A 26,424-nucleotide genomic window follows, 5' to 3' on the forward strand; every position below is an offset into this window, starting at 1 on the left:
CAAAAGATATTTGTCAAATAAGCTACTAGTTTTCTTACTATCTTTAAATTGATAATTTTGAATGTAGTGGAGGGAAAAATAATTTTTTCTAGGTTATTTTGGCACACTTCAAGATGAAGTAAGTTTCCAAAAATTAAATGGAGAAAAGAGAGAGAGAGAAAGAGAGAGGGAAAAAACTCCCAGAATACCTCATATTCACTTACACTTATTTGAAATACTTAGGACATTTGGTGATACGGGGTCAAAATGGATGGCAAGAAAGAACCAGGCCTCAAACTGCTTTATTTCTCTGACAGGGTGCTGGTTAGCATCAGTGTCAATAATTACAGCCAGCCTGCTACAGCACGTTCTGGGTATTCTGTGCCTCATTTATATGAGTTTTATTGAGAGATCAGTAATTCAGATTCCATCCAAAAAGACTAACTACTACCATGTCCACAGACATGACAAGAACAGTAATAATAGATTTAAGCAATCTAAATTGTTTATTTCTCAGTCTTTTCCAGTGCATGCTATATGTGCTGGCTGAGAACTCAAAGAACATCAAATCATTTGGATGTGCAACTCCCATTAATTTTATGGGGAACTGGACACTAGAATTCTTTTTAAAAACTTCAGTTCTTCTGTCTGTCTTGGTTAGATTTGTAGTGCTCTCAGGAGGGGCTGTCTGGATTTTACTGCCCCGGGCACTCACCGGAATTTGCTTTGCCTTCTAAAAATGAAGCCATACATTAAGAGGACATGCCTGCTTGTCCCAGTTCCAGTGAATTGTGTCTTCTAGAAAAGCAGACCTCCAGGGTAGGTATTTCAGGACGGTCTCTCAGGTTATATTTGCATCACTCCTCAAAATTGAGTCAGGGAAAGATGTAGCTCCCATCGGGGAGATAGGAAGTGCTCTGAAGCAACATGGTCCTGACAGCATCCCGTGGCATGGAACTATCTGTTCCATAAGAGAAACAACAGGAGGGCCTGGCACCGCTAACACCCGACTTTCGTACTGGTTTCATGTAAATGTAATTGACTGAAACTAACTTATATGAGATAAGGACTCATGAGAGATGAGAACAAACCTGGGCCTCACCTCTCTCACACAACCAGTTTCTTTCTGAATCTATAAAAGCAAAATTGCACTGAGTTTTGCCAAGATTTTGTTTACTTACTTGTGCACCCAGCCTACTCTCAAATCTTCCACATAATAAGTAACGTAGGAGTAGAGTCTGATACCCTCAGCTGTGCTCTGGATTTTCAGGTCTGTTGCAGATAAAGCTGAAAGAAGAGCAAATGGTTTTATGCAGCCATGCAGCCATTCATTGAGTGCCACAATGAGTCATTCATTCGAAAAGAGAATTAAGTACTTACCAATCCTTCGGCATACTTCATTCATCAGGTCTGCAAAAGCTGTGGAAATAAAATCCAGAGACTAAGACTCTATGTCTGCAGTTCAAGCACAGTCAATGATAGGACAAGTACTGGCTCTGAAATATGCTCCCCAGTAGGTTTGAAAGAGCAATCAGACCTACCTTCTAAAGCATATTAGAAATCTAAGTAATGCAGAAATGTAGCCTGTTATTTCAGAGTTTCCAGACTTTATTTAAATACAGCCTTGGAGAATACTGCTGCAGCTGAAAAAAACTATTTTTTTTTTTAAATGATACTATTCAGCTGGAATGCTAACCCATCTATATACATTCTAAAGGATAGGATTTTCCTCCATTTTTTTGGAAACAAGTAAATGCAATAAGTGTGAAAGCCCCTAAATAAATGGGAAAACATAATAAAAATGTGAAAGTTTTTTAAATTATCTACTTCTGTAATTTTTCTTCTATACTTGTAGATTTACTGATGTCCCTCTGAGGAAACCTGTTATCATTTTGCTTAGTGTTAGTCATCATATGCTCCCAAAGTTATACAGAACCCAGATGAAATAAGCTGTATTCAAATGTTATTTGGACTTAAAAATCTCAGCTTTTCTAATCAGATGATCTTGTACACAGGAGGAACAAAGCCACAAGAAGCTGACATGTGCAGATGCCTGTACTACCCCAAACCCACTTCAGTCAGGCTGTCAGCTGGTGTAGTTGAGAGCATTGAGACTCTGACCTGTGTCCTTAAGCTTCAGCTCGCTGGAGTCCTTTCCTCTGTCATCCTTCAGTATGACTTCATAAGTGCCAGCATCTTTCTTAGAAAACTGCAATATTGTAAGAGTAAAATCAGTTTTCAGAACAAGTACTGTAGAAAAATCTAGATTTTACTTCTGAACCCAGCTGATATCCTGTCTCTGTCCCTGGGGAGGTACCTGATGCCTGGGGCTGGAGCTGCCCCAGTGCCCCCAAGGTGCCCTGCGGGATGGGCTCTGGCAGGTGCATCATGGTGTGCAGGACCTTGTCCCCCCCCACATCTGCTGCAAGGCTGGGTAAGCACCAGACCCCTGTAGTGACTCTGAGAGGGTGGTCCTCTGAAAGCCTGAGTGACATGCACTTTCCAAATGCTATTCAAAATGGAAATGTAGTCTCAATCTGTTTCTCAGCTGACATGCAAAGGAAGTGACAAGCTTATTATCTCTTCAGTCATCATTTCCTGAAAACCCGAACAAGCACTTACAGACAGACATTTTCTTTAGCTAAAACACAGACGCCTTGTGAGTTTTTCCATTTTTAAAACCCACTTCCTTTTTCAATTGTTCTGCTGGAGTATCAGATTAGATCGTATCATTTATCTGAGTTCACAGCACTAACTTCAGCTGAGGGCTAATGAGGACAGTCACTCACCTCTGATATCAGCAGAGTACACACTCCATCCTTAAAGTCATGTTCTTCATCTACCATTATCTCCCTGTCATCTTTGTACCATACAATGTGTGTTTCCTTCTTAATATTAGCCACCTAGGATGGATGAAAACCACATCGCAATTATTCTCTTCATTTGAGCAGGGGAACTCAAGTGTTGCATGGGTTAGCCTGTTCAGGTCTCTCATAAAAGAAAAGCAAGCTTTACAACTTGGTTGCAGTGAATTATTGCAAGCCTCCATTTTAAAATGAGGGAGGCAAGAGGGAAAAGAGCAGGGATGAAAAGAGAGACAAAAGGAGCTCAGGGAAACAGTGAATCCTGCTCAGGCTATTTCTGCACACATAAACAGGCCGAAAATGAGAAAGTTACAGGATTTGTAAAGACTTGCCATTCCTATTCAGGTGCCTTTCACTGAGTGGGTAGCTGACAGACCTAAAAAGTTCAAGCTATTTTCTAATGTATTTTGTTACACATAATGAGCTTTTGCCCCAGCATGATTACCCTTCAGAGACTCTGTCACTATCCAATATGCAGTTGGGAGTTCAAAAGCAAAGGGTGTGTCTTTAGTCCCTTCCCACCCTCACCATCTAAGTAGTGGTAGGTCAAAGTGCTTTGAACATTGAACTCGGTTTTCTTTGTCCCTTACCTTACATTTCAGCATCACGTTACACTCATCGGTAACTTCCCATCCCAGTCCATCCACAAAATGAGGACCTGTTTAAAGTTACACATATGTTTTTAAAGGTCACATCAATGGTATTCATGGTACAAAACCAAAGACAGATGTGTTTTACTTGACAGGAATAGTTACATTTTAATATAATTTTATTTTTCTTATTTCTCCTTCAGAAGGAAATAACCATGCAACAGAATAAAACTCATCTATTTCAAATTAGCATATAAAAGTATAATCAAACTCTTAGCAGGCTAACACATATGCAATTCTTATAAATAATCATATTATCACCTTGTTTCCTCTGCCAATCTTTTCTCTGGAAATCTGCTTCATCCCGTAGCTTCTTGAATACTAGGAATTAAAACCAGTAAGAAACACAAGGTTAAACTTCATGTGCCATTTGTAGGGTGCTGAATGTCGCTGTAACAGTTAGGAGCAATTCTGTCCCTTGGATGTCAGTGAGCATCCAGCCACGGGGTTAGGTTTTCACTGGAAATTTCAGAGTGTCAGAAGCTGATTACAGCTAACTCAACTTTCCCAGCTGCTTGCAGTTGTCAGGACTTTAATGTGTCCTGTCTGATGATGTGCAATCCCCAGTCATACTTTCCACTCCTGGTAGGAAGGCAAATGAGCGGCAGCAGTGTCAGCAGCCGCTTGAGCTCTGACAGGTGCAGCTGCTTGTTCCTGGCTGAATGGGCTTCTTACATGGGAAATTTTCATTCCACCCATAGAAAAGCTAACCATGACATGCTGCAATATTTTGCATTTCTGTAACAATTCCCCTTTCTCCCATCACTTTAAAAATTTCAGTTTGCACACAAGCCCTGTCCTGTGTGAGGCAGACAAAACTGTGACATAAAAAACCTAGAAGGTCTACTGATATTGAAAACAGTGGAAAGTGAAGGCAACAACTGAGATAACCTCTGTATAATTTTTCCAACCCACTGCATAATACAGATTAGCCTACCATCACCAATGAGGACAAGGCTAGATTGATTGGTGGCTTTTCCATCCTGCAGTTGGAAAGTGTAAGTGCCTTCATCCTTTTCCTCAAGTTTATCCATAATCATTTCAATAAGGCCGGTCGTCTGGTCCACCTTCATTTTATATTTCTTCAGGAGTGGAAAGTAAAACAACAGTTAATGCATATCAGAGACAGAAAATATTTGTGAATATTTACATGTCTATAGATGAAATTCAGTTTTCTTAATTCAGACACCCACTTGTCCAGAGTCCCACTGTCTCCTGTTCCAGCTAAATAAATTTATTGAAGGTGAAGCCTATTTATTGATGCTATACAAGCATGTGACATCCGTGTTGTACAGTGAGTACTGTGTCCTTTTTCATTAGAAAGGTTTAGATTTGCATGTCTTCAGAATAACTCTTTATTTGAGCATGATTATATTTGATAAGGTTATATGTAGAATGTGCCATCTCTGCCTTATATCTGATATCAGTGTTACAACAAAAACATGCCATGTCCTGTTTTTGGGAGTAACAAAGTTTGCTGCTGGAAACAACTGCTTGGGAATTTTTCTGTGCTGTAATAAATTCCTCCAAACAACAAAAGGAGGTGAGAACCAAGCACAAGGGTATTCTAGAGCCATAGATGAAGGAGATAGGATGGATCTGGGTTACTGCACTGATTCCTTGAAACCAGAGTCGCTGCTTACCTGGGGCTACTTTATTGCAGGAACACCTGTGGTCCCCACTAGTTAGCAGAACATGTGGTACTCAGGTGGCAGGAAGGCATTTAACTTCCCTGTATAGACTGCATCCAGTAGAATTGATCTGGAGCTCAGAACTATAGACAGAATCTTTCTATTTATGCTTTCCATGATTTATGTTATTTCTCATAAAAATGCATTAGTGTGGAATAGTAGTTGGAAGTATATTAGAGACAGAGACACTAATACTCATTGATACTCATAAAAATGCAAACACATTTAAGAAGTGAAAAGGCTTACCTCTCCATTGAAAATCTCCTTATCATTAAATACAAAGTTGGCCTTTGCATTGCCAGACAGTTTTTCAGCTTGCAACCAGAATCTCACTTCTCCTTTTTCCAAAATTTCCACTGCCAACTCAGAAGTAAGTGGGATAGCTACAGAGAAGGAAGAAAAGAATGAGGCATATATTTTGCCAGTGCCCCAATAACTGTTTTCTTCTACTTTCAGAAAGCCACTTATTCTTTCATACTTGGATACTGTATGCAAGGTAACTAGCTTTTCATGATGGCTTTTCATATAGACAGAATGCCTCTCCACCCACATATATCTGTTATAGGATGACAGATAAGATTTAATCTTCTGATCCTTCAATAACAAGGTCTGTACAAACCAAAAGTGTTCAGCATTTGAGTTATGCTCCATTCTAATAAAAGGCTATTTCAAAGTTAAACAGCAAGTATCTGTGCAGCATGATATGAGTTCTGTATGGTGCAGACCCATGTTTAATGAGTTGCCTAACAATGTTACTGTAAGACAGTGAAGTGACTCAGAGGAAAAAGGAAACAGCCCCAAAGCACAAAGCCAGATCAGAAAGTCAGCTGAGCTGCAGGTTGGGAGACTTCTGCAAGCACTCTGACCCTTTGCTGAGTGGAACCTCCATCTCCAGGATCACCAAGTATCACAGTACACCCTTAGTCTTCCCAGTACATCTTGTTTTCCTATGAATAATGGAAATCACCCACATATAAACCAATTCATTGTGTTAACAGGGGAAAAAAACCCGTAAAAATCATGTACTATACCATAGGTAATATTAGTCTCTTTTTTTTTTTTTTTAATATTTCCTTGTTCTTGTTAGTAACAGTCCTCAGCTTGCTTTCACTTTAACTTTTCTTTAGGATACCATAGTCGGCAACATTAAACATGAGCATTTAGACTCTGATATTGGGGCATATTGCTCATTTTATTGGCTCCCGTCGCTTTATCTGTCTCAGTGGATGCTCAGATTCTCAAGACAAGTCATACTCTTGGGATTACGTATGCTGCGTGTGAACTCTTCCCCCAATCTCTGCTTTCTCAGCAGTGTAAAGTCTGCAGTACCAGGGTGTAGCAGGGAACAGCTGAGGACAGTGTACAAACACGTTGCTAAATATGTGATGATATAGTTTGGTGATAGTGTAAAGACACACCTCCTTCCAGAGGAATCTCAGGGCAGGGTGGTTTCTTTAGCACCGTGCATGCAAAGACTCGGTTACAGTAGGAGAGGACTGGGATCGAAGTAGTGTCTAATTTCTCTCATCTTTATATTTGCACTGTCCTAAATGACTGAAGTGCCTTCTGGAGCACAACTGTCATCCCACCCCAATGCCAAACAAACTTAGGGAGTGAGGACCACTCGCCTCCTTCTTTCCCATGCTCATCGCTTCTCCTTCCCACACCTGCATGTATGCTTTTGGTACCTAAGCTGCACAGGGTCTGTCTCTGGTGAAAATAAGGCTTCTGGGAGGTGAGGCAACAGTCGTAGGGAAACAAAGACAATTAACGAAAACGACACAGGCTTAACCAGAGAGGGGAGAGCCTGGAGGGGCAGCATTATCATGAGGGAGCGGGGCAAAGACAACCCCACAGGAGTGTGCCCCAGCTGTGCAAATGGTCTGTGTGAGCTTTCCTCACCCAGTTTATCCCTTTGTATGTAAGGAACAGAAGGAATCTCAGGGCTTGCATAATTTCTCAAAACAAAGTGACTGAAATGCACAGGAAGCAAGTGGGAGTGTGAATAGACATCAGGCTGCACTGCTTTTGTCTCACTGTCAGCTCTACAGCAATTTTAAACCCCCACTTGGCTTGCCTGTAATTAACTTAGAATATCTTAGTCTAACATGGAAGAGAGGAAAGTATCTCAGAAGCTGTTAAATAAAGGGCTGAAAGGATGCAAAAAGATTCTTTTTGAGGTGGAAAGGCTGTTTGCTCCTCAGCCCAAAAGAACTGGACAAACCTGCATTACAGTCTGCCACAAGCAAAAGTCTTATTTTAGAATATTTCCATAAGCACCAAATGGCAGCTACTTTAGTCATTTTCCAGCCATCATGCTTACAAGGTTTTACATCCTATTTCTATAGCATCACAAATTACTGCCAGCACTTGACAGGGAGCCCTCGGGCAGTTACTCAATTGCAGAGTTAGAAAAATTTATTTTTACCTAGCACCAATGCACTATTGCACTCAAATATAGCTGTGTTCTGTAAGGCTGCATTATTGAAACAATGGAGTTACTGGCTGCAGGTGTTTCTAAGCAGAAGTTACCATTAATTGCTGTTCAGAAGTACAAACAAGGCAACATGCAAGAGCTCGTGTTGAATCAGAAGTGCCTAGCAACTAATTTTGGTTTTTAAGAATTTGGATAATCCTCAAGCAGATTATCTGGAGATATGACTAAGATTTCATGTTGATCCAGAGAAGCTCATTATTATTTTTCTAACCTCATAGGCATAGTCAGCTGAATCTCAACCCCTATTTGTAATATATATATATGTATTTATTTTAAGTGCCCACATGGCCTGGAGTGGGCAAAGCAAGTAAGACAGTTTCCTCCTTAAGGATACTTTCTGCAGTGATCTCCCTTTTTGCCTGTGCGTTCTGGAAGCTCATGCACAACTAGAAGTGTGCTGTTACCTAATACAGCGCAAAAAAGATGACATGATCTGAGGAGCTTATTTTGTGGCATTAGTTGTGAACACAAAGCATGGAAGAGCCCTCAGAAGGGAAGGGTCAGAGAAAGTGAGGTCGTGCTGCAGCAGTAAGGTTTTGTGATGACTAACTTTCAGTGTCAAAATATAATTAGGAGGAAAAAATTGGGAGGAGCAGGAGTAAACCAAGGGATGTTTAGGCTATCATTAAGCTGTCAAAAGGTGATACAGTATGTTGAGAAGAGTAGAGCTGATATGAAAAAGATGCAGAAGGAAATGAGAAAGAGATATGATGTGGGCAAAAAGGCCATTTCTGCAGCCAAGTTTGGACTGAGCTGAGAGGTGCGGTGTGGGCTGAGTTGGGAGAGGTGTCAGCAGTGCGTACACAAATCTGAAGATGTTAAAACAAGAGTTTCAGGGTCTTGAACAGAGAAAAAGGGAATGTAGCGGGAGAAGATTAAATGAGGTTTAGGTCTCATCTCATTGTGTGCAATAGAATTCATTATACAATCCAATATTATTTTTTCCCCATTTTTAAAAGTCCCACTCCACTGACAATAACTGAGTTTTGCTACTACCAGGATATCATAAAGGTATGGGAGGTCTGTGGAATTGATAAAAATACCATCTAAATTTGCAGGAAGAATGTCCATATTGCCAAATGCTACAGAAAGAGGGAGGGAATGAATTTTAGCAGGGAAATTCTGTATGTATAGATCATTACAGCTGAATTTACTACACTTGCCTGCTTTGTTAATCTTAAATTTAACTTATGCTAACTTCAGTTGGAGAGAAGCTAGATAATTTTTCAAATTCTGGTTTTCAAATCAGGTTAGGTATGCTGAGTAAGTATAAAAGTCTGTTCTGCAGAAGAAACAAAGCCAACATGATACTTATTTTCCAGCTGTTATATAGGGTTATTATATGCCTAGATCAGTAGCCTGCAACTGATTGGGAAGAACACCAGTGATACACAAATGTACTGAAAGAAAGAGAAAAAAATAAAGGAATCTCAGATTTTTCAATTCAAAACCATTTTCACTTAAAATTACTATAGTGACCTCCCTACTTGATGGTGGCATGAGCTTTGTGATCATAGAATCATAGATTGGTTTGGGTTGGAAGGGACTTTTAAAAGTCATCTAGTCCAGTGCCTCCCTGCAATATGCAGGGACATCTTCAATTACATCAGGTTTGTGATATCCCACTCTCCCCTACAGACATGGGATGTACTTACTTGGGAATTGGCGTTCGTGGCTCAGAGCAAGCAGGCGTTTCATTTCTGCAAAAGACATAAAAGAAATAATATAAAGTCTGGATCCGAGAAACAAAGAAGCAGCAAAAAAGAGGTGTGAAAGCAAACCAGGCATGCCCAATAGGCATTGTGTCTACCTTCCTCATCAATTGTGTAACTTGATGAAACTCCATCAGTGTCTGTAACAATACAAGAGTAAATTCCCAAATCATCTTCTCCAAGATCCTTAAAGGAAGCTTTTGACCTTTAGGGGAAAAAAAAGCATTTTGATAAAAAGGTGAGATCAGTCTTAACCAAACCCTTCCTTTATGTCTAAAACACCAGACAAAAATAGTCTTGTATTAGCTATTGCTCTGACTGAACAGGCAAATGCACAGCTCAGGCGCCTATAAACCAGGGTAGGTCCTACCATGTGTGGTATAAATGGAGATAGTACCAAAAAAAGAGAATGCTGTCAAGTCTTTGATGACCCTAGAAGGATACTGTAACTACAGGTCGATTCAATTTCCATATGCAACACTGTAGTTACGGTGAGTCCCCTTTTCTTTCAGTATGGCTTTTACATCACTAGAAGAGCACACAGGCCCTTCAAGGGCTGAACCTGTGCATTCGCCATGCCTTCCTCTGTGAGAAGCCTGAAGAAACAGAATGGGCTTGGAGATCATTATGTAAATTGCTAAAGTGGGCCATGGTGATGCCATCAGGAGAAAGCCCTGCTTACTGCAGCAGCTCCAAAGATTACAGCTGTGTTACATGGCAAAAGCATTTTGCAAGCAGCCAGATAATTTTATTATTTGGAGATTTAAAATAATAGCAATAGCAATAATAATAATAATAATAATCTGCCTTGACTGACAGGTTATAAGAGGACAGAGCACAAATTTTCTCTCCCCATGCCTAAACATAACTAAATTCCCCGAAGAGGAGGTCTGACTCATTCTGTGTGATCTACAATTTCCAAACAGTCTGCGTATGGACTTGCTGGAGAACATCATACTCAGGAAGTAGCCTCCAAGTAAGAGGTGGGTTTAGCTCTTAGTGAGGTCATACATCAAAAGGATGGATTTCTGTGACTGTCTAGATCTCTCAAACATGAGACCGTGGCTTCCCTTGGGACTTCTTACTTTCCGCCTTTGGTATCGATGTTCAGTCGAGAGTCATCCTCAATTGGTTCATAATTCTTGGACCAAACAAACTTAGAGTCTGGAGACATCTGATCACATTCGAAGTTCAAGGAAATTACTCCATTGTCATCTACATCAACCACAATTTCCTTGGTTCCTTAAAGAGATGAACAAGGCAATTCCAGTTTCTCAGAGAAGCCAGCAATATAGATATATATAGATATCATTCATAGGGTTGATTAAGCAGATCCTTGCCATTTTCTCAGCTGGCACATAAATTGCTGCACTCACTGGTCCTTGATTCATAAGAACAGTTCTTTTTCTAGTCCACAGATTAAAACCCATTATAAATCAACTGATTTATTTGAGCAAGTCTAAGCATCTAAGCACACATGAGAGTTATGATATTTGCTATGAAAAAAACTGGAGGAAAAAAACCAAGCCTCTAAATCCACTAAATGTGTGAAATATTAAATAGAAATATTTTCCATACTAGGGGGTAGTTAGATCTTTCATTATGCAGCATGAATTTCCTATTCTCTAATAAGCTAAGAGCAATAAAGGGAAAAACGTGTGCAAACGTGGGCGTTTGAAGAGGTGCAGGAGGTAGAAGAGGAAGCAGTTGAGTCGCCCCTGCAGTGCACACTTGTGCGACTGAGGCACATTTTCAGTGACACTGGCTTCACTCCAGGAGGTTGGTTTAATTGCTGTGCTTGGCATCCGGCCCTGCCACCGTCTGCACCATTAATCCTAGGCCCACAAAGGGAGTGAATATTTGCAATTAGCTGCTTAAGTCAGCCACCCTGTTTTGCCAGTACCTACAGTTCTTGAGCTGGATATGGTGACCCAGTTTGTCCTTTAAAAGGCTCTGGGGTTGAATCCCGTGTCAGAAACATGAAGGCATCTCTATCCTGCTCACTCTCACCCCAGCGAAGCTGAGGGAATTTCATCTGGGATTTGGGTAACTGGGTGAGCTCATCATCTGTGGCGTTAACGTTCATTTCAACAACTTGTCTGAGAATGTCAGGGAGAGTGTGTGCACTGAGAGGTGCTGGAGAACATCCAACCTCCTTTTCTGAACAGCTCTGAGCTGGATCTTGCATCTGAATAGGGCACTCATGTCCTATTACTTGGGCTAAGACAATTCTGGGCTGCCCAGAATGCCAATGACACAGTTTCTCCACAAAGTATTGTACCTTAAAGGCAAGAGCCTTATTCTTGACATTGAGATTAAATGCTTTATTTCTTAATGACCCTCAAGCATACAAGGAGATTTCTGTGTTTCATCATCCTAAGGCTATACACATCTTTTCCAGCACTGTGAGCCGCTCCCGTAATGGGAATTGGTGTAAATGCAGCTTTCTTAGTCTTATAATTTGCAAAAAGTGTTTAATGGAAGATGAGATTAATATTCCCATTTTGATGCTGTTGATAACCAGCCCTTGCAGCAGTGAAGCACATTAAGTACCACTATGTGATAAATGAAGTCTAAGGTCTACAAATATTTTATTAGGTAGCAGCATATTTGCAATTTTTTTATAATTTAATTTATTATATGCAAAATTCATCACTTGAAATTTCATTAGTGTTTACTTTCCTGTAGATCATTAGCCATTAGTATATGAATCTTTTGATGGCATTTTATGTGACATACAAAGAATTACAGCCATAAGGTTCATTTGAATAGCAGAATCTTTTATATTTGTTTTAAAGTATTCTCATTACAATAACAGTGCGTAGCATTTATTTCCAGAAGTGATGATGGAATTTACCTCTAATATTTATATGATTACAAAAAAATTCTGTCTAAATTACTGACTGGATTTGAAGACCTCTCTCCACCTATCCTGCAAAGTGGAGCTGAACAAGCTGCCATAGTACTAGTAGTCTTAATTTCCCTCCTCTAGATAGCTTGTTGGTTTCAACATATCATCCAGAGCTTCTCTTAAAGTTACAATAAGAAATAAAATACTTAGATGTCATATCAAAACTTCATTTATCTGAGCTTTTTCTATTGCATCGACAGGAACAAATTAACATGAACATAAAGCAGACATCTTTGAAACACTAAAGTTAGTGGCATAATTTTGAATACGGGTAGTCAGAAAAGTTGAATGGGACAGGGTTTCATTAATTTCTGAGGTTCAAGCCCTTCTCAAGTGACTGATGCAGGGTGAGGGGCTAATTTTGCTTTGTACCAGGATACGCAAGAACTAAGGGCAGCAGTGGGGAAGAGTTGCAGTCTACACTTGGATTTCCCTTGCTTCCTGTGAGAACCACACATGCTGAAGTGCTTTTGTCAAAAGACAAAGTTACAACTCAAAAGTATTCTTGGTTGGTATTTGTTTTATGCGGTTGTGTTTTTTCATTTAATTTTAGAAGATAACTACAAAAATTAAATGTGGTTTCCAAAGAGAAGAAGGTGGATGCAAAGTGTCATATCAGTATATTTACGCATTTCATTGGATAAAGACAACTGGTAGCGTTTGTAGAAAGCAAGTATTTTCATTCAGGATATTGTTTGCTTACATTCTTTGATTGGAAAGCTCAGTTGTCTTCTGATTCTACACATTTGCCAAAAGTAGAATTCCAGCAGGAATTGTCTAGAGAGATTTGACAATGTTTTGTCTCCATCCAAGATGTTAATAAAGGCATCATTCGTTGGGCAACACCAAAAGACTTGTAGTAATTTTAAAAAAAATTATATGATTGTTCTTGAAATTAGTGTGGTTTGAATGAGAAAGGTGGAACCCTTCCCAAGAGACTGCTTTCTGAAATAATTGTTTTTAATAAGCTTTTTGTCCTTTCTTAATACTTCTGAGAAGCTTAGTTTGGTGGATGCTGTACCAGCAGATCTCAGCTCAAAATATGGGTCAAGTAGATTTGTACAAGTAAACCATTTTTAGCTTCCCTGAGATTTCACTGGGCCAAATCCTGATTTTCCAGTGATCCCTCAGATGTTACACTTATGAACCTCCCTTCTCTAATGGTGAGATCTGTAAACGAAATGTTCTGCTCAAGTTCATATTGCCAGGTGGACATGCATCTCACCTGAGTGAACACTGAAAACTGTGTACAATTTTTTTTGGTCATGATGGTCATCTTCAGAAGTTTATGTTCGTATTTTTTTAATTGTAATGGCATGGCCAATCCTTTATTTAGTGCACTTGAAGGTTGTTATCATCACAACTTTCTATCAAAAGTATGACACGTAGATATTAATTCTCAATGAAAATGGATTAATAAAGCCGAAAATTTAGTACTAATAGTGGTTTCATTCTCTTTTTAGAAGTGGTTGCTGTATATAAGCTGTTTTCAAGAATAAGTTTCTAAGTTTTGCCTTACTCCATTTGCAGGTAATGGAAATAGCCCTCATGCTTCAGCAGCCTTATAGATCTGAAATTATGACTCTTGTATTTTTCAAAGATCCTGTTCCAAACCCTTCTTACTCACACACTTGCCCTTTTTATCGTCCTTGTATTCCAATCTTACACATTTTCAACTGACCATCTGCTTATTCTAGTACCTTCTTCCCAGCCTCACTAGCAGTCACCCCAGTCTCCCCACTTGGAGTGTTCCAGTTCTTTTACACCCCCAGCTTCAGACCTCCTTATTCAGATTTTTTGACTTACAGCCTCACTGAGAGCTAACTCAATGCTTGTTAGAATTTTTGCTGCCGTGGCCATAAGGACCAGGCATCTAGGAGGGCTGGGCTAGTGCTGTTGTGCGAACAGAAGATGTGAAAATGGGCCTGGGGTTCAGAAACAGGGAAAGGATCTCAGGGAAATGCTCCCAAGGCATCTGGGGTGGGAGTAGGATCTGGTGATCACTGATGATGTCTGCTCAATGCCTCACAACACCTCACAGTCAGTAGCATCCCAAATAAATCCCGCCTATTTCTCCAGGCGGGAGCAGCCGTCTGCCTTACTGTGTAGGCAGAGTAGGCAGCGGTTTGCTCAGCCACCTCCTTTGTCTGTGCCCATGAACTGCTATTAATGGTCCCCGTGTCCAGCTGTCCCCGGCCCCTGTCCTGTCTGCCCGCTGCCTGCCCTCCTTCTTGCTCTTAGAAACCTTCGCAGGCGAGATCAAGTATGAGAGTCTGCAGGTGTAGGAAGGGAACTTGTCAGAGGAAAAAAGTGTGTACAGTGGATCCAGGTTGGGTTGTACTCCTGTACTTTCTTACATCATACTAACCTTATACTAGACTTGATTAAAATATCTGGGAATTTGTTCTTGCACCTCGTAGAACTCTGCACTTCTAAAATCTATAGATGAATAAGCCACAAGCCCATACTTGTGTTTTCTGTTAGGGACTTAGTGACAAAAAAAGTTTTTGTCTCTGACCAAAGTCGCCTAAGTTACTTGTATAGCTAAATGGAACCCAGCAGTTTCCTGAAGTTCCAGGTATGGAGATTCTGCCTTTGCACTGGTTCCTGCGGTTTTTTTCTGGCGTTACAGACATGATGGAGCCAGCCTTTGAGGATGACTCCAGCGAACAGTTGCACTTGAATTCCTACTGAAAGTGGTCTCCAAAGTGACTTCATTGTGCTTTTAAAGCCTTTATTTTAAAGACCAAGGGAAAAAAATAATTTCTTTTACCCTTTCCTGAGGCACATTACACACAAATAGGAGAATGATAAAGCATAAACAATGAGTTTAATATAGGAAGGACAAAATCTACATCTGTAGTTTATTGTTTGGTTGAACTGATTTTAGTGGGTCCTCTGCTTATTTATCTATAGATACATGCAAATCTTAACACTTTATTGTATCTTTATATTCCTGAGCCTGTAGTTACGGTAAGAAAATCAGTTCTGACCTTAAAATATACCAGACAAGAAACTAACCCTCAACTCATATCTTGCTTTGTAAAAAAGCTTGACCTGAGAGAGGTGAGGCTGTTGGCATGTAGCTTGCAGGTGAACACATCACACAAACAGGAACCTGTGTAAATATGATGAAAAAGAGGAAGTATTTCTAACAAACCTGGTCGTGTTTCAGCTAAAACAGCATCCGTGGTATCTGATGGTTTCCCAACACCAGCCTGGTTTGTTGCCCGCACACGAAACACGTAACTCACACCTTGTGTTAGGCCATCGATCTGGAGGAACCAAACATACACACACAATGGGTTGCAAAAGACTGATTTTAATTTCATGCTTATAAAGATCAGTCTGGATACTTGACAATTATATTTCCTTTCTTGTTTTGTTTCGTTGATTTTCCAGTTCTCTCTTTTTTTTTTTCTTCAATTCCAGAGTGACATGACTAATCTGTATGACTTGCTCCTTCCCTGTGTGCACAGCTAACATTCAGACAGCGTCATTACTGTCATTGACTTTTTTGCAAAAGGAGCATTGGTTTTGGAACAGGGTGTTTTCAACTCTTGTACATTGACCTCTGAAACATCACAGTCTTTTACTGCAGATAAATGCTGACTTTTAAAAATGAAATTATCAGGGTAATAAGTGTCAGCCGCACCTATTTAGAAACAGGAGAGAGTTTAATTGTACAGATTTAGTTGTCCTGACTTGAGGAATTATACTGACATTATAACACCTGTGAATACTCCTTTAAAATATACATGAAAGTATCATGTTTTAAAGCGAGTTGTCTTTCAAATACTCTGAAAAGCATACAAATAGCAAACCTACTTCAGATGTATATCTAGAACTGAGATACTGATGTTCCCTTATTTAAAAGCCATTCCACAAAATTATGTAGCATAAAAGTGCAAAAAGCTTGAGTTTAACTTGTTGTGAAATGTGAAGAGAGGGTACTTTGTATTAGAAAGAATCACTTGCCACATTATCAAAGCATCTGGTTTTGTATAGTGATATCCTTTGAGCCAGCAAATGCTACGGATGCCTCCTGTGTTACAAGGATGGTATTTGGTTTTAGCAGTGCTTTCTTTTATTTTTAGGCTTGTCATACCAGTTTGTGTCCAGAGTTACCATCTTGTCTGTCTATACAGCTGTTACATGTGTGTAGTATTGGCCCAATATAACTTACCAAGTATTCCATTTAGTGGAACCGTGATCAGCACAGGATGATGCTACTGAAGACTGACTTCCTCAAGGTTATACTGTTGTACCAATATTTTAATCTTTAGCTATTTACCTTCAAGTATTTCTTTTGAAGTGGCTTCTTATTGACACTTCTCCAGCGTTCCTCCTTTGCTTCAGTTTCCTTCATATCAACATAATAACCAACTATGGGACTACGGCCAGTATAAACCGGTTCCTTCCACAGTAAAACCAGAGAGTCCTTCCTAACTTCTGTGCATTTGACATCATGGGGTGGCCCTGAAAGGTAAAGTTGGAGTTGTGGCATCAAAATAAATTTGAAAGGGACTAATGCATAAGACTTCAGAGATCAAAACCAGACACACATGGTGTACCCAGAACTGACATAACGTGCAGCTCCTCTGTATCATATCTAGACCTGATGTAAATGCAACCTATGCCAATTAAAAAGACTGGTCCAAAAATCAATCTGATTGGCTGAGACTGGTATCTTGATCAAATATTCATGAACTTACAAAATTGACAAATAACCTTCAAACTCTGGGAAATAAGTTAATTATTAAACCAATGTCCTGCTTGTGTAAAGGGATCTGGCCTTGAAGTGATACATTTACACAAGGGTTACAAGACCTCATTCTTCTTTGCCTTGTACTTTAGGCAGGTATTTATGTCTACTATTTAAACTAGAAAGCAAAGTGGCAGACACAGTAGAGGAACAAGAAGGAAAGATAAAAAAAAATACAGGCTGCTTGCAAAATGCTACTCATAAAAGGAATTACGTAATGCATCATTGTAAAGGTACTAAATCAAAGTGATGGAGATTCAAGCCTGGGCATGAACTTCAGGGCCCCATTGGCTCCTTTGCAAACTGACTGCATTGAGGACTTAGATCAGAGAGCACCCTTGGGCTGTGTCCCACTCAGGATCCTACCAGGTACAGCAATGGTCCACTCTTCACATTTGAAGGGCTTGCTGGGTTGGGAGGGTGTTCCAACCCCAGCCAGGTTAGCAGCAGCCACCTGGAACTGGTACACCATGTTTTCCTTCAGGTTTTCTATCTGCAGGATCAATAAGATGGTACTTATTAACTTTGTATTGAATCTTTAGAAGAAAGTCACAATAGCAATTATTGAATGCATGAGCATGCTTTTAAGTGTGCCTGAAGATGGAAGCATTATTGATAGCTTAAGATGATAATTTGTCTTTTTTGACAAGCATATTTGAGTGGTCTTAGCACATTCAAATTGTAACCCTCTTTTCCTATTGATAGACACTTTAATAGTCAGGGAGGAAACAGGGTATTGCTCAACAATCATCTTAGTCTGCCTCGTGGTACAGAACAAGTTCACTTAAGGCAAGAGTTGTCCTCACAGTGGGGTGAAACTCAGTCCTGGCATTGCTTTTCATTTCTAAAGCAGCTCAACAAGGTTGTAGCTAGCACTGTCTCTAAATTGGGTCAAGAACTGATCACAAAAAACAGCTGGCACAGGACTGGTTCCAGCACCAGCAATCACTGGGGTATGTCCACCAAACCCAGTAGGAATGCTATTTCTTGTGAGGGCCTGACTTACAAATCAGACTATGTCAGTGAATTTACACACAACAGTTGATGCTAGACTAATAGGTAAGTGTACAAACAATTTTGCAGGGAAGTTTAACAGAGCTAAATAAATTTATCATCATGGATTTAAAACCCTCTGAACAGCTATCTGTACATTGAATCAGAATTCAACCCAACGTGTCTTTGAGATTTGTTTTGGAAATACTGTCTGTACCCCCAGCAATAACAGAAGGTAATCTCTTACCCTGTATGCTCTCTCAGTAACAGCCTTAATGTTGGCCTCCTTCCACTTTCCAGGAACTCCATCAACCACTTCACAATAGTTCACATAGTAGCCAGTAATTTCAGTTCCACCAGTGACTTTAGGTTCTTTCCATCCCAATACCATTGAGTCACGAACACTCTCAAGTACCACGATGTCATAAGGTTGAGATGGAGCAGCTGTTTCAATGTAAATAACACATAATTAGGAAGTAATATTTCAATTGTCAGACTGGCTTTCACTTACCATATTCAGGTGGCTCCCACCATGCGTTTCCTAATTAGGACAATATTTATGCGCTCAAGGTAAGTTTCTGGAGCTGGAATAAGAAACGCAGGATAAAGCTTCCACAACCCAAATGCAGAAGTCCAAACTGCATAGGAATTACTTTTCAGGATCCCCTGCTTTTGAAGCAAGCTGATGCATAGTGAAAGAATGTGTTGCAATTGCAGCTCTGATGCAAGTGATCAGGACTCACTTTAATATTGTGAAAAATGAGGAATGGAAAGTATCATTACAGGAAAAGTAAAAAAAATTGGAGATGCAATGATTTGTTTTCTTTTGCAGGAACCAAACCTTTTTTCACACATGCAATATGCATTGTAGTTCCTTTTCTTTTTTAAGTAGTCTCGCATTCTTCTCTCCCAAGAATGGACTTTATCTGTTTCTTTTTTCTTTTTAATTTTTACACTGCGCAAATTTTATCATTGCACCCATCACATAAGCTTACCTTAGTGGAAGACAGTGTGATCATAGGCACTGTAGACTGACCAGAAATGGAACATGTCTGTTACTTCAACTTACATTAAAAAATGCATGGCATAATCCTCCGTCTTAGATTTTTTTATAATAATGCAGAAATCATTCACTTAATCCCAACCCAACTTCTTATATTTCTTCTGTATCTAGTGGAGAAATGGTTGCCTGCATCCAGTATGTTATGCACAAGTGAAAAGTCCTACTTGTGACCCCTAAGTCCTACTTTGGATGGAAATCGCACATCATATACGTTTCCTTTTGCCTTCAATGTTTTATATTGGTGTCATATAGCCCCAGGTGCCTCTACTCTGTTTTCTGTTCAACATTTTGCACAAGCTTTTTGAGTCTCATTTCAGAGGCCTGGGGAGGAGTTCAGTTCATTGACTGGGTACCAGGATGAAATTCAAGCCCCACATTTCTTGGGCACAAGGGGTGTCTAGGTGCTGAAAACATAAAACATGATTTTCTACACGTGCCTATAACTTTACAGGTTTTCCTCCTTACATATTGTTATCAGTCAGAGATAGAACACAACATTCAGAGTGTGTCAGAGATAAGCTGTAGCTTAGGCATAAATCCACAAAGGATCTTCATATATCCTAACAGAACACAGATTTTCATGCTTACCGTCGTAATCAGATTTTGTTTTCTGCCCACATATATAACCCAGAGACTAGGTAACCAGACTCCTAACAAATTACTGAAGCGATCTAGAAATAATATAGTAACTTGGATACATTAAAATGTAGTCAAACAAGCCATTAAATTACTAAACGTATTTATATGTTTCTCTTTCAGTAACCACTGAATTTGTAAAGTGGTCTCCAATACCATTATATGCATAATGATCTTAATGGAGAGTTGAGCACATAATTGATGGGCCTGATGAAGGATGCATCACCGTAGAGCATATTCGCTTGAGGTACGGATGAACAGAGGTTACAGCAGTCTGAAGTGGATGTACCAAAGCAGTGAAATCTATTTATTTTATTAATTCTCACCTGTATCTTTCTTCTTTCTGACTTTTTCCACTGTCAAAAGATCCTCGGGTCGAGACTTACTTGCCTGCTTAGCAGCAACTTTTTGTGGTGCAGGTGCATCCTTAGCCATTTCTCTCATGTTACAATCTCCTGTACTCCCCAGTTTGTCACAGCTACTGAGTAGTGTGTCTCTATTAAATTTAGCATTGCGTTTTAGCAAAGCATCTGTGTCAAAGATAGGCTGGGAGGTCTCATGCATGCCTTCCCAGCTGGTAGTGTGGTCTGTTAGTCCACCAGCTTTACCACTCAGTTCAGGACACACACCATGAAGCAATCCACCCCCTATAATTGCCAGAAAACAGCAAAGACATTTTGGATTAGAATACATTCTTTTTACTTCATTTAGTCAGCAGAATTAAGAAATACATACAGCAAAAAATACAGCCAAAATATGACAAATGACTGGGTTTATGCACAAAATGTTATGCTTGAATTCACAAAAACTTGAAATGTGTAGAATACCTCTCAGCCTGCTCACAAATAATGCTTTTTTTAATAATCTCTAGTTTTCAGAGTAGAAAAAAAAGATGGAATGTTAATAGTATTCTTAATTTGCTACAATTATTTTAGTATTAGATCTTCCAGGTCACATTTCTGATCCTTTCAAGATGATCTCAGAAAATTGCCTTGGGCCACATCTCTTTGCTCTAAGGTTGAGAGGTATGCAGTTTTGATAAAAATGAGAGTGAGGATGTTGCAGACATGCAATTCATTCTAGCCCAATGATCTCATTAATCTTTATGGATTAGTTCAGGCAGTGGCAAACAGAAATAATCCATCAGCAAAGGGAGAACACACAGGGTTATAGAAGGTTTACAAAAGACACATTGCACTGATTACTGGGTTTAGGCATGGAAAAAAATTTCTTAGAAACTGACTGCATATAGGATGGTGTGCATTAGAGGTGATATACCAGATTACAGAATCAGAATGACATTCCATTTTCCAGGATACCTATGAAGTGAACTTGACAGTGCCCTCATACAGTGGTTCACAAGAAACATCTGAAGAAGACTGGACAGTGAAGGTGAACAGTCTACAAGAGTGCAGTGACTGTGAAACTATGGCTGTGAGACCATAGGATCTATGGATAAATTATTATTTGTGGACAACATCGTAAAACAAAATGATTAGTTACAAATAATCGCTGAAAACTTCTTTACTTCATTAAACCCCAACATATATACCATTGAAAAGAGCAATGGAAAATGGCTTACCAATGGCTGCTTTCACCTCTATAGGCTCTGAATCCTGTGAAAATTCACTGAGCCCTGCTGCATTAACAGCTCTGACTCTGAAAATGTACTTCTCACCATTGCTGAGCCCATGGCAAATGAATCTAAAACAAATCAGTAAAGGAATATTTAGGAAGTATTATAAAGAAAAGGAAAATCCTAAGGGGGAACAGAAAATATTTCTTCCATAAATTTTATTCTGGTTTCTGAAAACCAAGGATAAATCATGACCCCAGACCCTTATATGAAGGTCAGAGAATGCAAAAGGTATCTAAGAACCTCGTTTACCTAACAAAGATAATGTCTAAACTCATGTCTCTTTAGACATACCATTTACCAACACTCTTTTTCTTAAGACTGCACAAGTTTTTATGTTACCACAGGGTCTACTTTACTTCTGCTAGTATATAAAATCCATACTTCCCAATAGAAAAATGTGAAAATCTGCAGAGCTAAGGTCTATATTTGCTTCTTGTGGGATATTTTCATTACATAAGTAAAAGACACATGTAACACAAGCTTCCATAAATCACTTCCAACCATAAATGGAAAATTGTACTGTTCAAAAAAGTTACAGGGCATTTTACAAGAGTTAAATGATTTTTTAATTTCACTTTCTTGCTTCTACACATGGCACAATAATCTGAGCCAGATGAATTCTTTTATTTGAATAGATTTTTTACTAGATTACTTAATTGTCACATTAAAAACACCCTCCTAAATTTTCTCTAGTGTCCACCCTGAAAACACAAAATTTCCCAAGACAGGAATAATTTATTTAGGAATAGACTGTGGTTTGGAAATTTAAACTTTTTATTTAAAATAATATTTATTTTTCGATACGTATTTTGTTTTATTGCATGTGACCTTTATTTCATTCTACTTCATAATGTCATGTCTTGTACTACCAACACCGACATCATGCAATGATGTATGAAGCAAATATAATGTGGAAAACAAAATCGAAGTTTTATTTTAGGGGAAAAAGTAGAACCTGTATCAAAATTTTCAGAGCTGAATTTTCCCTACCCATTCTACAAGACTTCTCCAAATCATTTGCTTTCACAAGGATGGGTGCAGAAAACAAATTTCAAAAGATCAAAATATTCTTCATAATGCAAACTATCGAGTGCAGCTAATGCTTTGAGATTGACTCAACTAGAAAAACCAAGAGTTAACAGAAAGCCTGTGCCTGACTGCATCATACATTATATCACAGTGACTAAAAATGCAGTGATAGAAACCTATGTAGTGTAGTTATATCACAATATGTATTAACTCGGAAAAATATTTTTATTTCTAAGGTGAATAAAGATCACATTTCATATTTTACAGTAAGCAAACAGCACAAAACTTCACCAATACTTGATATAGCTATAATACAAATCATGGAAGTATATAATGAAAGTATATAGTATTGACACATAGATCTGTTGCAATATAAATGCACAAAAGAATACTAAGAAACTGTTTTGCTTGTGCACACAAGCAAAACACACACAAGAAATTGAGGATTTAGGTACTTTTGATATACTAAGCATTTACAATACTTTTCTAAAAAACAAAGCTGGTCCAAGAGTATTTAGGAGATCCTTACTTATTTTAGTAAGGGTTGTCATGGATAGCCATTACAAGTAAGCATAGACAGTCATAACAAGCAGGGACTTCCTCTGTATTGGCATCAATCCACTTGAGATAAAGTTCTGCAATTATTCCTTCAGACTGAAGATTATATCCTTGTTCAAGTAAACCCAAATCTGATTTAATTTATGAAGTCTTAATCTTGACTATTTTTTTCTGACTAGAAACCAAGCTACATATCACTAAGAAATGTTTGTATCCAATATATGAATGTTCATTAATATCTTGATTTTATTGCAAGTGAAAGAGCAATTAGAAAGTAATATTGTCAGTATGATATAGTTCATATGCCCTCCCGACAGTCTAGATACACAGTCCAGGCATGTTTACAGCAGTCTTCCAAAACAAAGCACTTTGCTTCCAAACATTATGCAGTTTAGTTTTCCACATTTGTAACTCCAGTCATTCCTCACTGTACTGTTTCTTGTCAAACTGTACAATAGTAGAACTAGCGAGCTACTTCTCTTTTCTTCACTAGCATGTCCATGTTTTTTCCCCCTTGCCTAATTGTTTCTAATTTAAGGTAGATTATAATTTCTTTTTGGACAAGACTCACACTTTGAAGTATGCTTTTATAACTTCTTATGAGTTTCACCTGCAAGACTGATTCCAGCCTTCTGGCTACCACAGAGAGACTACCTCTACTATTGTTAGTGACAGGAAAGCACATATATCCAGTAGGTCAGAAACTGGTTGCCATAATTTTCATGCTTTAAAATTCATTACCTTGTGCCTTTCACTGGATTGTTGTTACATGGTTCCCAACGACCAGATCCCTCTACACTTGACTCAATGTAGTACCCAACTAGCTCCTTGGCGTCTGGGGGCTCTGTCCAGGTGACAACAACTGAGGTGTCTGTATTCCTAGTTGGCATAATACGGCCAGGAGCTTTGGGAATATCTGTGGGAGAGAAGAAGAAATACGCTAGTGACCAGCCAGTCAATATTTACAAATAAAATGAGTGACATTCTATTCTTGATTATATTAGCATGACTAGTACCTTCAAAAAACTTCTCTGATTTAAGGATAGGACAGGATTAGTAGGCTGAAGCCTTTGGCAGTGAGATTCCTCATTTCTCCATTGCCTATGATTTAAATTGTATTTAATTTATTCCCTTATACTGAATATCTGCACCAGAGATGTGATTTTGAGCCTCCTAAAAGGTAATATGTGTTAGGTGCACATTGAAGATCTTGTGGAGTCCATAGGTAAGCCAGAAACCAATGCCCTTGTTAACTAGCCAAGTGCATCTATAGTGCTATTCGAGGAGACATTTTATTCTTCTTAAAAAATGTAACTCACATTCATCAAAGTGCTCCAAGAACTCAACATGAAGCAAACAGAGACCATCTGGGAACTGGATTGAAATCTGCATTGTTGTTTGGAAACAAATTGCTAATGTAGGTGTAGCTACTGAAGTTTTTCTGTGTTGAATAGCTTGGCTCCTCTTCCAGTGAAAAAAGTCTCTTCATTCATGTAAGTATTAAATTCTTCATTTTTGTTTAATTTGGCAAACAAGGAAGATTGAACTCTGTTGGTGTCTGGGCTTATTTGCATTTAAGACTCTAAGTAAAACAAAACATTTTTGTACTTCCTTGAGTTTTCATTTTCTTTTGCTATTTGCAGTCTTTGAAGTTCTTGGCATCGTTATTTTCCTTGGTTTGCATCTGCCATTTGACTATACATTAAAGGTTGAACAACCAAACCAAAATTATTTTAGTTAAAGGGAATAAATCATTCAGTACTTTTCATACTTGAATTATTTTCTGGGCAGCTATCTGCCTACAGACAAAACAATTACATCACAAACTGAAAAGTTACCATGGAGATAATTTAATATGTATGATCACACACTTACCGAGTTTGTCATCCACTACAGTGGCTTCAGTTGCTTCTGAGGGTTCACCAATTCCAGCCGAATTGCAACAGCGAACTCGGAAGCAGTAGGATTTGCCTTCAGACAAATCAAAAACTGCAAAGCGAGGAGACTTCACAGGGATCTCAGTGTTCACCCTTTGCCAGTCCTCTGTGCCGGCAACGCACTGTAGACAATCCCAGAAACCACGTTCAGAACAAAAGCTTCTGAAAGCTCAGTGTCTAACCCAACAAGGCTTTCTACCCAGACCACTAAATGCATGTCTGCTGTGGAAAACAGGGAAACACATCCCTTTTTTTTTTGCCTTTTCATAGATTGAGCATATTTCAAAGGTTATGAATCTGCCAGATGTCCACCTACTCCAGAAAACTTACATAAAAGTTTACCGGTTTTTATATATCAAAGCTAAACTCCTCTCCATCACAAGGATGTGATGTGATTAATAACTGCATCCAGTTTGGGCCACTTTCAAAATAAGTTCTGCAGATATTCAGCATCATGTAAAAAGCAAAACTCTACATTGCTACATTGCTTACAAATCTGCTTGTGTCACTCTTAATGTTTTTGGTGTGGCTTCCAGAATAAGGAGTCTTACCCTCATCAGGATCTGACCCTCATTTTCCAGAAAAAAATTAACACGTGCAATTAATCTGTAAATTATTTTTATTTCTGTGGCTAGAAACTCTACATATCATGATCACTTATACTATTAATACTAGTGATTAATTTTTCACTGTGATTTACATTAAGTATAAATTCAAGTAATGGTTCTGGTTTCTGAGGGATTCAAATTCTCAGGAGAATGTTCTCCGACTATCTGACATTAGTGCTGAGTACTCAGCAGGCAGTCAGTTATTATTTCATATAGGGAAACTCAAAATTCATATATTCACCCTCTCTAAGGCTTGTTGCTAAGTGAAATTCATTTATTTAGACCAGATTTTGTACAAGAGATGAAAAAACACAAAATTGGAAGATATTTATGTCTCCCTTGATGCCACCTCTAGCCTGATAGAGAAAAGCATTGATAAAAAAGTTTATGAGCTGTGACATACAAGTAAAAAGGGTGATGGGGTGAAGAATTTTCTAGGCTAGCAGCCATGAAGAAACACCTCAGGAAAGCTGAACACTGAAATTAAAACTGATTCCGTTCTAGAAAATCAGAAAAGAAATTTTGTCATCTTTGTTGAGTTGGTGAAGCAAATGAAAAGTTAATGAAGAGGATAAATATGAAAAGGCAGCTGGAAGAGAAACTGCTGATGCCAAGAAACTCTTGCAGAATGCTTCCATCCAGAGTGTCCTACTAGATAAGCTTTGTTTATACGAATTTTATGTATATATTTTATATATCATATATATATATATGAGATACATATATATAAGCATGTGACTTTGCTCTGTGTTTTCTCATTATAGAGGGAGTTTGTCAGTCCGCCTACTCCAAGGGAGGTGAATAACGCAATTCACAAAAGAATATTACAGTTTGTGACACAATCTGAATCTGCAGATTGTGTTTTCTGTACTGTATTTCTGTTTGTATTTCT

General features: G+C 38.8%; 1 protein-coding gene across 1 annotated transcript in view; it reads right to left on the bottom strand.

Annotated features, from left to right (window-relative positions):
- Window positions 1-26,424, bottom strand: part of MYOM1 (myomesin 1) — a 94,589-nt gene that overhangs the window by 16,170 nt on the left and 51,995 nt on the right. The window contains exons 17-35 of the mRNA XM_039383291.1: window positions 24,863-25,046; window positions 23,729-23,903; window positions 21,344-21,465; window positions 20,088-20,408; window positions 18,310-18,506; window positions 17,436-17,562; window positions 16,599-16,783; window positions 15,465-15,579; window positions 10,479-10,635; window positions 9,492-9,598; window positions 9,337-9,381; window positions 5,431-5,567; window positions 4,431-4,575; window positions 3,755-3,814; window positions 3,434-3,501; window positions 2,769-2,882; window positions 2,101-2,188; window positions 1,360-1,398; window positions 1,161-1,266 (exon numbers count right to left, since the gene is read on the bottom strand). Coding sequence (XP_039239225.1) covers window positions 1,161-1,266; window positions 1,360-1,398; window positions 2,101-2,188; window positions 2,769-2,882; window positions 3,434-3,501; window positions 3,755-3,814; window positions 4,431-4,575; window positions 5,431-5,567; window positions 9,337-9,381; window positions 9,492-9,598; window positions 10,479-10,635; window positions 15,465-15,579; window positions 16,599-16,783; window positions 17,436-17,562; window positions 18,310-18,506; window positions 20,088-20,408; window positions 21,344-21,465; window positions 23,729-23,903; window positions 24,863-25,046 — 2,492 coding nt within the window. The remainder of the gene's footprint in view (window positions 1-1,160; window positions 1,267-1,359; window positions 1,399-2,100; window positions 2,189-2,768; window positions 2,883-3,433; window positions 3,502-3,754; window positions 3,815-4,430; window positions 4,576-5,430; window positions 5,568-9,336; window positions 9,382-9,491; window positions 9,599-10,478; window positions 10,636-15,464; window positions 15,580-16,598; window positions 16,784-17,435; window positions 17,563-18,309; window positions 18,507-20,087; window positions 20,409-21,343; window positions 21,466-23,728; window positions 23,904-24,862; window positions 25,047-26,424) is intronic.

Source organism: Pipra filicauda, unplaced genomic scaffold (genome assembly GCF_003945595.2).
Source record: "Pipra filicauda isolate LSUMZ 115617 unplaced genomic scaffold, ASM394559v2 scaffold301_size890592_pilon, whole genome shotgun sequence".
NCBI classification, from domain to species: Eukaryota; Metazoa; Chordata; class Aves; order Passeriformes; family Pipridae; genus Pipra; species Pipra filicauda.